This window comes from Dicentrarchus labrax, unplaced genomic scaffold, assembly GCF_905237075.1.
Source record: "Dicentrarchus labrax unplaced genomic scaffold, dlabrax2021, whole genome shotgun sequence".
Taxonomy (NCBI): domain Eukaryota; kingdom Metazoa; phylum Chordata; class Actinopteri; family Moronidae; genus Dicentrarchus; species Dicentrarchus labrax.
The window spans coordinates 12684172-12697183 of NW_026136717.1; the positions used below are offsets into that span (position 1 = coordinate 12684172).

At 41.4% G+C, this 13012-nt stretch overlaps 1 protein-coding gene across 3 annotated transcripts in view; it reads left to right on the top strand.

Annotated features, from left to right (window-relative positions):
* The window catches only part of arap2 (ArfGAP with RhoGAP domain, ankyrin repeat and PH domain 2), a 119697-nt gene that overhangs the window by 21789 nt on the left and 84896 nt on the right, over positions 1–13012 (top strand). For all 3 annotated transcript variants that reach the window (XM_051428828.1, XM_051428830.1, XM_051428829.1), the window contains exon 9: positions 9458–9651. In XM_051428828.1, coding sequence (XP_051284788.1) covers positions 9458–9651 — 194 coding nt within the window. The remainder of the gene's footprint in view (positions 1–9457; positions 9652–13012) is intronic.

A 13012-nucleotide genomic window follows, 5' to 3' on the forward strand; every position in this document is an offset into this window, starting at 1 on the left:
TAAAAGTACACCCAACATCTCCAAAACTGACTAATGACCATGTTTCTTTTTTTAGCATGTACAGAACAAAAATTTAAGATGATAGCTTAAGAAGAGTTAGTAGGCTTGTTATTTAACTTTGGGCCGAGGCTAGTTGGGGGATCGGTTGGGTACAGTGGTGCTTTGGGAGATCTTGGTGGCAGTAATGACTTCATGTCCCTTTCTGAACCTGCGTTGTTCTGTCAGTCTAAAGGGGCAGAATGTGTAAAAGAAATGAACAAATTCTCAAATCTCAGCGGAACCATCGTTTAATAGTCTCGTTCCTCCTTCCCCTCTTCATCCCTCTGTCAGACAAAACGAAGTAAGACTCGTCTCTTCTTATCGTCTTTCAGCTGGAAGCTTTGTCTGTGTCGGCCTTAATGAGAGGGGAAAGAGACACTTCCTGCTCCTTACCTCCTGCCTGCCTGATGGCAGTCCATTAGGCAGCTCAGGTCAAACTGCTCATTCGCTAATCGAGGGTCCGTTGCTAGGGTCAGACGCCGAACGCCCTTTGATTCAGGCGGATGAGTGAGATTGGAGGAACGTGAGTTTTGCATGGTTGTGGCGTTGAGAACCTTTGACTCATTGCGTGGTACAGGGTGAATATTTGAGAACATGGTTGAACTGAAAGATCTTTATTGACCAGATCATTGAGACCTAAATGCAAGTTATTGATATATTGACATCTGTTGGGCTAGGAACAGAAGGATCAATATTTGACCTTGTGATTATAGGCATTGAGTATTTGCTTATTGCTATTGATTAGTTCAACTGGTCATTTCTTATTCAATGCTCGGTTAGAAATTCGTCAGAAAAATGTATAGATAATATGTTAATGTGAAGCTGTTTCCTCGCCCAAAGCTGCAAAAAAACAAATCGATCACAGCTTAAAGATGTACATTATTTACCCTTACTTTACTTATTTTTATAAGAGCATTGCATTATATACGTTTGCAGCACCACTTAAGTCAGAAAACAGCCATTCTAGACAGAAGTGGATGTATTTGATACAATCTAAAAACCATGGATTTAAGTTATTGCTTTGTGGCGTACTAACTAACTACATGTATGTATGGTCAGCAGCAATTTCATGTTCTCGTAACTACAGTGGTGGAAAGTAACAAGTACATTTACTCCAGTTCTGTACTTACTGTACTGTAACATCTTGTGGTACTTGAGCATCTCCATTTTCTGCTTCTTTGTACTTCTACTCGATGACATTTATTTCATACCTTCAGTTACTTTGCAGATTTCGATTAATAATACACAGTATAATCAACAAATGAATAATGATGTATTATACATTATGGCATACTCATAAATTACCTGGCAGTTTATAGAGTGAAAAATAAGCTGCACCTTTACCAGTAGCAACAAATGGGCTGTTCTGCATAATGAGTACTTTGGTACTTTAAAGGTACACTGTGTAGGATTTAGTGTTATCTAGCAGTGTCATTCCAGTGTTCGGTGGATAATTCAGATTTGTTTTACTACATGGTCCTGCGACCTACCAGCACCTGACTGTTGTTGGCAGTTCATGGGGAGTTTTGTGTACAATTCCTATATTTAGGTGATTATACACTACAGTGGCTGATAATAGCTAATAGAACCCCCTATGTTACACACTGTACCTATTAAGTATATTTTGATGTTGGTACTTTCACTTAAGTAAATGTATTGCAAGACTTTTACTGACAAAGTAGTGAAGTAACACATCTGAGTACTTCTTCCACTACAGTCTAACTACACCTTAAACTTCTGTACTTGATTCTTCTACTACAGTGATTCTCACACTTTTTCACATTAAGGACCCCTAAACTGAGACAAATTAGACCACGGACCCCCGTTTTATACGATTTTGTCCCAGGGTCCCCCATCGGATAGGACTATTAGATGTTTTACAAAGAAAGTATATGAAATCCATGACCAAAATAGTCATACTTTCTGTCATTGTGTTGCTTATGGACAGAATTATAGTGAAGGTTTTTCCTAGGGACCCCCTGGGGCTCCCAACACCCCACTTTTATTGTTTAGGTCAATAAATAGAGGAAAACCTATAATCTCCTTAACGGTTAATAACAAACACGCAACACTTTCTATCATCTCATGCATACACTGAATTACAGCCTTTTTTTATGCGTGTTTGTCATCAACCTCATTTGTTATCATACAGACAAAAAATTCCATTGGATCTCACTTTCAAACTATTTTGCATCACCTCTGCTTTACAAAGCAACATAGCCAACAATTTTAAGCCCTTTTAAACTTTTTTCCCATCTATTTTCACCACACTGAACACCAGCCACCCTCCCTCCTCTCCCCACTGATCCAGTGCATCATCATATCGATGACTGCCAGCTTTTTTTGTCTGCTTATGAGTTGCGGGTCCTCAGCAGCAGCATTTATCACACTGTCTGCTAGCTGATCGTCATACGTCACGCTCAGCTGTCGTGACGCGAGCCGGAAGGGGGTGGGGGGGTGGAGAAGGCTGTCTGATTTGGAGGTGGCCTCTGACTGCCTGGGATCGGTGGGAAGCCTCTCGCAGAGGTGGCTGCTGCTGTCAGAAAAGAAAGAGTTCGGGGGGAGAGAAGAGAGAGGGAGGGAGAGAGAGGAAGAGTTAGGAGAAAACTTGGCCTCATCACCTCATGCATCTTTAAACAGGCCCACTCGCCTTGTGGCGGAGAGTCATCAATCTTAGGGGAAACACATGAGAAAGAGGGAGACAGAAGGAGACAGAAGGGAAAGAAGGAGTAGGTTAGTGAAGTGGAGGTAAGGAGCTGCTGGGCTGATGCTATAGAGGTGAGAAGGGGGGGTGGGAGAAAATGGGGGAGTGATGGTCAGAGGAGTGGGCGAGAGTGTTAAAGGCGTCCAGCAGGGATTATTAGAAGAAGGGGGATAGGAAAAACAAGGCAGAGGAAGGGCTTAAATGAGGGAATAACAGGGACGGAGAGAGGCAGACACGCAATCTCGGTGCGAAAAGGCAACAGAGAGGTAAAGGCGGGAGACGGCAGGGGGAGATGAAAAGGGCAGAGTGAAGATGGAGAGAGGGGAAAGGAGGAGGGAGAAGTGAGTGAATAATTGAAGGCCACCGGAGAGAGTGTGCACACAGCTGTCGGCTGATTCTCCACTTGGTCCGCAGGTGGCCTCTTCCCTCAGGTACTGTCAGCTTGAGAGAGGAGAGATGGAAGGAGGAAGGAAGGCAGGCAGGGGGAGAGAAGGGGAGAAAACGGGAGAGGGAGGGGAGGGAGTGATGCGGAGAGTAGTGGCAGCGAGGGGGAGGAAAGGAGAGTTTGGCAGGAAGAGACACGGCGGAGAGTGATGGAAAACGGTCAGGACAGGGAGGAGAGGTGTGGAAGGGATGCAGACAAATACGCTACAAGGGAGAAGATGGGATTTATGGTGTAAAGAAATGTTGATGATTTGTATTCTGATGCTTTGGCAATTGCCTTTCTACAAGCCTGCTCCTAACACGTGTTGGTTTTGTTTGAGATGACAGCAAAGAGAGTTAGAGAAAGATGTAGAGAATAAGTTGGGAGAACAACAGAATGGTTGGGAACAGGCCAGAGAGAGAATGATGGCAGAAATATAAACTCCCGAGGACATAGAGTGGGAGTAAAATTGTATAAACTGTAGTGCATATTTCACTTTGCATTATTTTACTACCCAGTGGTTGGTTTTAGTTTTCCCCCTTTCTTTAAACTTGCATTGATTTATTTGAGCACAGGGTTGTGTTTATGTCTGCCTGATGAATGTACGTCCAACATTCACTCTCCTTTTTTTTGCTTTGTTTTGGTCTCCAAAAGGAAAATGTTGGACTCGTAAACATCTAACTGCTCTTCTGTTTTCATTAGCTAGCCACTGACTTTGTCTGCTGTTTTCAGGCAGTATGCAGCGGGTTTCTCAAAAAAAATTTCACAAACGCTCTTTAGACTTGCGATAAGATGATAATTCTCTGTGGCTTTGTCACTGTGAGTGACACACAAAGTAAGTTTTCTCATTGGAAATATAAAACATGAATTAGTGTATTTAAATTTTAAATTTTAAATAAACTTGGCCTTACAATGGAATTATCTTTTTGTTTCAAGCTAGCTTATTGGCTAGCGTGGAGTATATGTTACCACATATGTTGACCCGAGGTCCACTATGCCGAGATAGCAAAGCTTTCCTTAATAATTAATAATGATTTAATTTAGATTTTAATTGGTCCTGACTAATAATGCTGGATTCTTGTGAAAACTTAACATGCACATTTTCGATAAGGTTCCTATGAATTGGATTATTGTTTATTACACCAGTTTATGAACACAACATTTTAACAGTTGAAGTATGTAGGTGTCTTAAGTTGAGCAAACAAGGTAATACAATAGTGAGTCTAAATGACTTCAAAGATATAGTATCTATAGGATTTCTGTACTGCTGTTTTTATGTTACTCATCAACTGACATATGCAGATACCAGTATGCCTGTGGTAAATGTTTAAGTCCGTGTTGTGCATGTATGTGCTGGTGAGACAATTTGAAATGAGAGAAAAACAAAGCAAATGACCACAATCCCTCTGGTCGCTGTATTTTTTCTTCTTCCTTTTTTCTGATTTTATTCCCGTTGATGGAGACTGCGTGGGCGGCTTCTAAGATCTCCGTCGAGCGCTGAGTGGACCTGGCTCTCATCTCATCCACTTTCAGTGAGGATTATCTGCCTCTCTCCTCGTCTCTCCCCGTGCAAAGTGGAATAGTCTTTCAAATACGTGGCTATACATACAGTCCTTAACAAGCGGCAAAGGTAGATGTGGCTGTCGGGTTTTAGTGGAGGAGAGTAGCTGTGCGTTCTTTTTATATGCCTGCAGAGGTGAGGCCATGTTTGCACACAGAGCGAAAATAATTTTGGCAAGCACGCCGGAGGTTCATGTGCGAGACTGTGTGCACAAACAAACAAAAACATATATCATATGCAAGACACATTCAGGCGGACAAGGCAGAGGCACATATGCTGACACACAGGCGTATAGGCATGCCACTGTTTCTCTCAATCCTCCCACCTCCTTTCCTCGCTCAGATTGACAGCTTGGTCTGAAGAGGAGAGTGGAGGGAGTGAGGAACGGCCCTGAATAAATGAACAGGCAAATAAGAGAGCGCGGGACAGGTAATGGAACTCAGAAAGCAGGGTGGGAACGGAACAGTAAAGCATGGTGATGTAAAGAGCAGTCAATAATTGAGAAGGGTATTCATTATTGATATCACCTCTTTGTAAATTCATAAGAATCTGGGGAGTAGCCTGACCATTGCTGAGTTTAGGACCAGGCAGCGGATACAGTATTTGGGAACTTAGAGGGGGTAAGTGTGTGCTGGGAAAGGATGCTCAGAGGAGAAACTTTTCCTCAGAAGTAGAGAGGCTTGCATGCAAGGTCAAAGACGGGCACATGTCAGTAGAAGCTGCAGGGGGTCAGAAGGTCACAGTCAAGAAGCTAAATAAGGTCAGTTGAGGACAATATCAGGTTGACAGTGGCCACAAAATGATTGACATGACACTGAGAACGCTCCCTCTGCCCACCCCCTCTCTCTTTCCCTCTACAGAGGGAGAGACCAGCAGGTCACTCCAAAGGTAATGCAAGCCCACAGTTAGCTCTGTCAGACTAGAACGTGGAAAAAGACAGAGCAGTTTTTGTCTAAAAGTAATATAAATAGCACACATGCACAAAGTAAAAATCATATTAAAAATGAAAAACATCCTAATTTAGGATTATTTGTGTAATCATGACAAATGATAGCTTCTGATAAAGTACAAAATGTTCCCCCTGAAATAGCCCATTGAAAACCTTTTCATACCCATTGCATAAATTAATTTAAAAAAGATCCAAGGATAATTAGACTAGATCCAAAACGCGGTCAACCCAAACAAACCCAAATAGAGCGATAACACTAAAAGCAGCACAATGAGCCACCAGCAGTCAGAAAGACTGGGAACTGCACTTTGTGAAGTAAGGGGTGCAACTAATTGGCAGACTATTTTCTTGATCGATCGGTTGGTCTGTAAAAATGTTTTAATTTCTCAAAGTCGAAGATGAAGTTGTCAGTAGTTTTTGTTGTTTGATCAAATTGTCTAAAACCCGAAGACATTCAGTTTACTTCCATGTAATAACTAGAAAATGTTTTGTTGATCAATTCATTAACTAATCACTGCAGCTCTAGTGAAGTGCAAGAAAAACTTTATATGACACATATTGACATTTTGACACACCTAAGATCTTAGTTGCCTGTAACCAAAGTTGACCCATGAAGACCTAAAAAAGTGCCATGACAATCCATTTGTGTTGAACAAACTTTGCATCTTTTTTAAACTTTGAAAAGTTTCCCACCTGCCACGACCGCTTTATGAAGCCAGATTTTTTGCCTCTAAGTACTGTTGGTTCAGGCTTCTTTTCCTTGATATATTTCCAGGGTTGTAGGCGATGGTTTTGTAGAAAATTGGTAACCACCACTACGAGCATCTGCAGCTAAACCATTCATTGACCTATTGATAAGCAGTACGATGTTGACGTTCTTTTTTGAAGGAAATGTGCAAAATAGGACTTAATATTAACTGCTATAGGCTATTAACTGTGTAAATATGTGTACCATGTGTATTAGTCGTCTAGGTAATGAGATGTCCAGTACATGGAGGTCTTGGTTGCATCCCTCTGAGGTGCTTTAAGCAAGACTCTGCTTCCCTACCAGCTCCAGGTCTTTTTGTCCTTTTAGATTAGCGGTGGGAAGAAAGCGGAAAGACTTTGTTGAGATCGATAAAGAATCACAAAACAATTATTCTCTCTATTCTTAAATTGGCATGCTTCAAGAATTTGTTAACCACCCACAAACACTTCCTCGTGCGCCTTTAAGCCTACACAGTTAATGGTACAATTGATTTTGGTGACATGATTTGTGTCGGTGGTCTTTCTTCTTTTGGCAAAGACCTGGCTCATAATAGGAATAATACTGTATAACAGAATGAAACTAAGAAGTGATCACACCAAGTGTAAAGGCTTCTCCTCTGTACCCTGAACATTTTTAATAAAACACACAAGAACTGCTTGGAAGTACACACATCAAGTCCTCTGTTTGGGGGGAACATTCATGCGATCCTCCATCCTGTGCTCAGATTCACGGGTATCCAAAAATACATTTCCTCTCCGACCACGCTGACGTTCACTGAGCATCACTTTGTCACTTCAGAAAAGTGTCTGTCATTCTGTCAGAGTATTGTTTTTGGATGATGAGTTGATAGCCACACAGGTTTTTGATTTGAAGTGCATTTACTTTTCAAAAACTTTCTTCCTTTATGGTTTCTCTTTGTCAGAAAAAAAAGGAAGCCTTGTTGCCTTTTGGCAAATCTGCAGGTCCATCCCGACTGATAGCTTAGTTTCATCAGTTTACAGAACAGTTTTGATTCCTTTTTCTGTCTTGTATTGAACAGTTACCACAGTGGGTGCTGCTTTGGACTAGTGGTGTGTGTCTGTGTGTCTGTGTGTGTGTGTGTGTGTGTGTGTGTGTGTGTGTCTGTGTGTCTGTCTGTGTGTGTGTGTGTGTTTACAATCCTCTAGTATCTCTTGTGTTTCCACTTTGCTGGCTTTGATAGCACAGTGTCTTGGGTGGTAGGGGAATGGGCTTTACAGAGCCGGTTTCATGTCTTCTTTTATGTCGGTTTGAAAAGTTGTAGAGGAAAGATATCTGAGAGGCCTTTTGAGTGTACGTCGTTTGAATGTAAACTTGGGATGGAACAAGATACACCATGCTACACTTGAGCCATTTAGCTGTGCTGTAATCCAGGGTGATATTCAATAAATTAGAGATTCAGTGTCCTGTTCAAGGACAAATTGTTTTTGAAGTCCCAGTTATAGGACGCTCCCCCCAAACAGAGATTGTCCAGTCATATTTTAGCAAGGTACTGCAGGCCTGTAATCTTTGAATTTCTCCATATGCATGTGGCTGTAGTAGCAATACTGTTAGCAGTATTGCTTTAAATGGTGGTGTCTTTTTTTATTTTAGCCTTTCAAAAACCACAAAACACAGAAACACAGAAGTGTAAGGAATGGATTAAACAGTGTATTTGTTCTGCTTTTAATGTTAGCATGTCCAGCTAACTAGGTTACTACCTTCAGTAAAGTAAAAACCAAGGCCAAGAGCATTGACAATATATATAATTAACGGAGCTTCCGGGTTTGTGAAGTGAAGCCAACGCAGATGGCCTTAAACCTGTGTTCTATGTAATGGCCAGCAGGGGGCGGCTGCATTGGCTGCAATATAAAACTATAGCCGAGAAATTACCCGACTTCTCACTTGATTTATTAGCTCAGTAAATTGTTTCTTAATGAGTTTATGATGTCAAATGCTGGTTTCAAGTCTTCTTCCATACATCATGAAGTTAATTTTCGTAAAGAATGGTGCAATTTAGAGTAAAACAGTTGATAAAGCAGGGTATACTTTTAGGCGTGGTTACCTTGTGATTGATAAATGTTTCTCCTTTTACGTGGACCATCAGTCATCTGTTAGCATGATATCATGTAGCAACCAAATGCATATTTAAGACCCCCTTTTTAAAGAGTTCTTACTTTAAGTGGCAACAGCTGTGATTTTAGCTTGCACAATCAATTCAGTCAGTGGCTAGAAATGAAAATCCTGCTTTTGTGTGTCTGTCTTAAATCTAGGATCCATTGTTTCAATAATTAATAAGAATTTCGAAGGTAAGTCTGCCACCATTATCACTGTAAACTGTATGTGCCGTGTAAGAACATAAAGCTTGATAGGGCTCAGTGAAGTTGTTCTAACCACAAGAACTTTCTAACTTTTTTTTTTTTTTCAACAAATCAAAGTGCTAGTCCTTTACAGGTGAAATAAACCCATCTGTGAAATGTATTCACACCTTTCTGTGACTTTGTCATTTTCCAGGTTGAGATAAATGAGTGGATTCACAGAACTATGGCTGCGTCTCATTAAAAGCATATTTTTTAATTATATATTTTAATTAGGTGGTGTGTTTGACTCAAATTACCCCGGCTACATCTCGCTCGAGGCTTGCAAAGCTCAGAGTAGCAGCTATCTATATCTCTAGTGCTAGACTTTGCACTTTTAAGCTTTGCAGGATATTCTTTTTTTCCAGGGGCTAAGTTAATTTTCACCAGTCGTAGCTCATCCTGCGTTTCAATTACTTTTCTTTAAGACTGAACATTTCTGTATCAGTATGAAATGGAGTTTAGCAGCCAACAGTCCAGTGTAACCCACTGAAGGGGATGCAAAAATGATGAATTAACAATATGATTCAAAGCCTTTAAGATGCCCCAGTCTCTCTATGTCTGATTCTCTTCTTGATGTCGTTCTCTCTCGCTTTTACTCCTTCACACACTTGTATCCACATGCATCTACTTCTCTTTTTGTCTCTTTCCGTCTCTCACTCGTGCACATGTCCACAGGGGAGCGCCAGGAGTGGATGGAAACTCTTCAGACGGCCACGCGCCCCCCCGCCTGCGGCTCCCAGAAGCGCTCCAACAGCCTCCCCCACCTCTCCTCCACAAACAAGCGAGGCTTGCTGGAGCTTCGCGGTTACAAAGGCAGAGTGCTTGTGTCCCTGGCGGGGAGTAAAGTCAGGCTCTGCAAAACAGAACAGGTACTTCCAACACCGCCGGGACTTCTTCTCTACAGGATGACAGCTTCCTGTTTGAAAAGGGAAGATAATAATCACAGCCTATTTTGAAGCAGATGAGGCAGAGATGGAGATGTTCATGAAAGATATAGAGATGTTCATGAATGTCTAATGCAAAAAAAGTAAATATAATGTCTGAAAATGCCCCAGGGTTCACTGATATTTATTGCGCTCCATTTTTGGTGGGTACAAGCACGGGAATGACTGAGTGTAGCCAACTTACTTATGCAACTTTGTTGACCAGACATGCAAGTGCAACTATGATCAGTGCAGAGCAAACTGGAAAAGATGTGGAGAAAGAAAGAATATATAGTTTGTGGAAACAAAACTTTATTAGCAGATAGAATTGGGACAATCGTTTCCTTTCCACGGCCGGATTAACCCACTTGGGAGGCAGGGTCAAAAATGTGTGCGTGTCCCTCAACAAAGACAGGTAATGATATAGTACCCGTCTCTAGGATCTTACCTTTTGGGTTGACATTCTGCTTTTGTGGTGGATGTTCCCAATCCTTATATTACCACTTACCAGCTGATGAATGCTGGGCTTTGCATACTGTCGAAGGTTTAGGGCCCTGGCGCATGTCCCCTGCTCCTCTCATCAACCTTAAAAGTACTGCAATCCCAGGCTAGTCAGCCAGCAGCACTATAAGTGGCAACAATTGCCCCTGCCCTTTTTTCTTTGCTCTTGTGCCAAATTGCCCTTTGTCCAGCCAGAATTTTTGGTGTTCTGAAGAGTCACTTCCAAGCATCATTGTTGCCCAAATGTCACACAGTAAGCACCAAATGCTCCTCTGGTCAGCCCAAGTGACCACAAGTGATCCTCTGATGTGCCAAGTGCCCCTTTTGGTTCATCCATTTGCCCTTTTGCGGGCAAATGGATGCCAGATTATTACTGCTCTGGTGTGTCCTATAGGGCAAACATGAACCATAACGGGAACTTGTTCCTTTTTCATTTTGAGAATCTGTGCGCACTAATCTCTGAACAAGTCCACCAGAGGACAAAATCCTTGTGATTCAGATAACAACAGTGTCTCTCCTCTGGAAGCACCTTTTGTCAATCTGCAAAAACCCTGAATCCTACACTTCCCATAATGCAACTCCAAAACATCTCTTCCTTTCGCCAGCAGCACTGCCTTTCTTCTGGCGCCACCTTTTGGTTCATTTTGTCCAATTAGTGGTAAACATCTAAGATTATTAGATTTCTTTCATTTAAGTTTGATTTGCTTTAATAATCGTGGAAGCCTGGGTTTGCTGTTTTGTGAATGCACGTGTATGTGTATTTTTCTCAATTGAGAGAATGATGTGAGGGTTTGAGCATATTCCTTTAATTTCACACAGTCCGCGTCATAACATCAGTCCTCACATAACAGACACAGTGACGGCAGTTTTGATGAGAGATGTATACAGTGAAGGTTTGTAACTAACATATGCAGTAATGCGATTCATCTTATTGTTTTGTGGGAGTGTCATTTTGTTTTACACTAATTTAATTTGAGTGACACTTTTGCATTGTAAGTATTGCAGAATAGGTCTGCAATACTTAATGTTATGTCTGCAAGTTCTTTTAATATTTAATTATATTTTAGCCCGTTTTCCCCTCTTGTTAAATCTGCACTTAACCACTGATTCAAGAAACTAATCAAGTATTCACAAACATTTTATTTGTCTAAATATACCCTTTGGTTAAAGTGAATATTTATGCAGTAGCTGTTTGGACTATTAATCATGGTTTCTTATTTTATTAAGCAAGGCATTTTAAGTTCTGATTGATATTCTGTGCTATTTGTACAATAGCACATTTGTGGGCTGAAATCTCCTTTAAATATAAGCGACCAGCCCCTGCCTTAGATGGCAAGGGCTAAGAGGAAAAATAAAACTTTCCACATGCAGTATAAAAAAGGTTAGTCTGGTCTTAACCTCAGTACTGTGGCAGTTTCTCTATAAATCCTGAACTTCTCTTCCAGCAAATATCGACAGTGCTGCACCTGCCTTTTAAACTTTATGTGGCTTAATTCCCATTACTCCTGACTTCATGTGTACTTTATAATCCCTCAAACTGCTCAGTGTCATATTTATTCTCTGGATACTAGACTGTTCTTGTTTTTGCAGCTTCTGATGAATTTCCACTTTCAGTGGCTACTCTAGTGATTTACTCTTGCGCTTCCATAAATCTTTTGAGAGACTTGCATAGTCGGATCGAAGCAGCAGAGGACGGAGTATCCAGACTTTTAGGCACTGGCACGGGTCAAGTTCAGAAGGTACCTATATATATGATGCGTGCTTGCACACACAAAGTAAAGTTGTGGCTGGTTGTGTCCTGCACAGAATTAATAAAACAAAACTCACAGGTAGACAGGTTTGCAGCTGATCGGAAAGGATTCTAGATCAGGAGAGCAGTGAGGCTGAATCACTGATACATTATTTGACCAGCCACTGTTCGTATAAAAACAGACACCTCCACCTTTTTGTTTTGCCGGAAAGTTCTGCATCGTAATCCACTCTTGCTAGCTTCAGCACAGAGTCCGATATCAGTCTGATATCAGTCCACACAGCCACATCTCTGTTTTTAACTTTGGAAGGAGCCAGGGTAGCTGTTCCCCCCTGTTTACAGGAATGGAACACATGGCAAAATGTAAATTTGTCTGACTTGTTTTCACAGCACGAGTAGTACCCATGACTAGGAAACTAAGTAAAATTTGTTAAGTTCCCTTTTTACACACTGCTAAAATATTACCGGCTTCCTTGTAGTGTTTTACCCTCGCATTACCAACAGGCCCATAAAGTCAGTGAACTCCTTTAAGTAGCCTACTTGGTGTTATTCTTACAGCTCTTTCTGATAACTTACATCTCCTCTTAACTGCAGAATAAAGAAAGAGATAAGTTTTCTCTTAGTCATAGCTTCTCCTGAGTCTTTCTTGATGTGAGTCCAATTAAGCCCTGATAGTCCCTGCTCACGTTCACAAGACTCTGTTCTCTGCCCACTCCTGTCCCGTCTGCAAGATATCCTATCTGAGATGGAAAGATACCTCATACTTGGTGACACTATTCCTTAAAGTGCCTCGCACGTATTTGTGTGCGTATTTGATAATGCTACCCGCATTCAGCTCATTTCCATCCCTCCTTGGCTCTCATTTTGTTTCGCTCGCTCTTTTAGTTTTGTTGTTTGCCTTTCATTATTTTCTTCATTAGCGTGAACAAACATCTTTGTTAGAATTCTCTTTTGGGTATCACTCCATGTCAGCACATTTCCACTTCCTTGATCTGAGACAGCAGGAGAAACGGGGAGAGGGTGGGAGGGGGTGGGGGGGGGAATCAGACAGAGAAC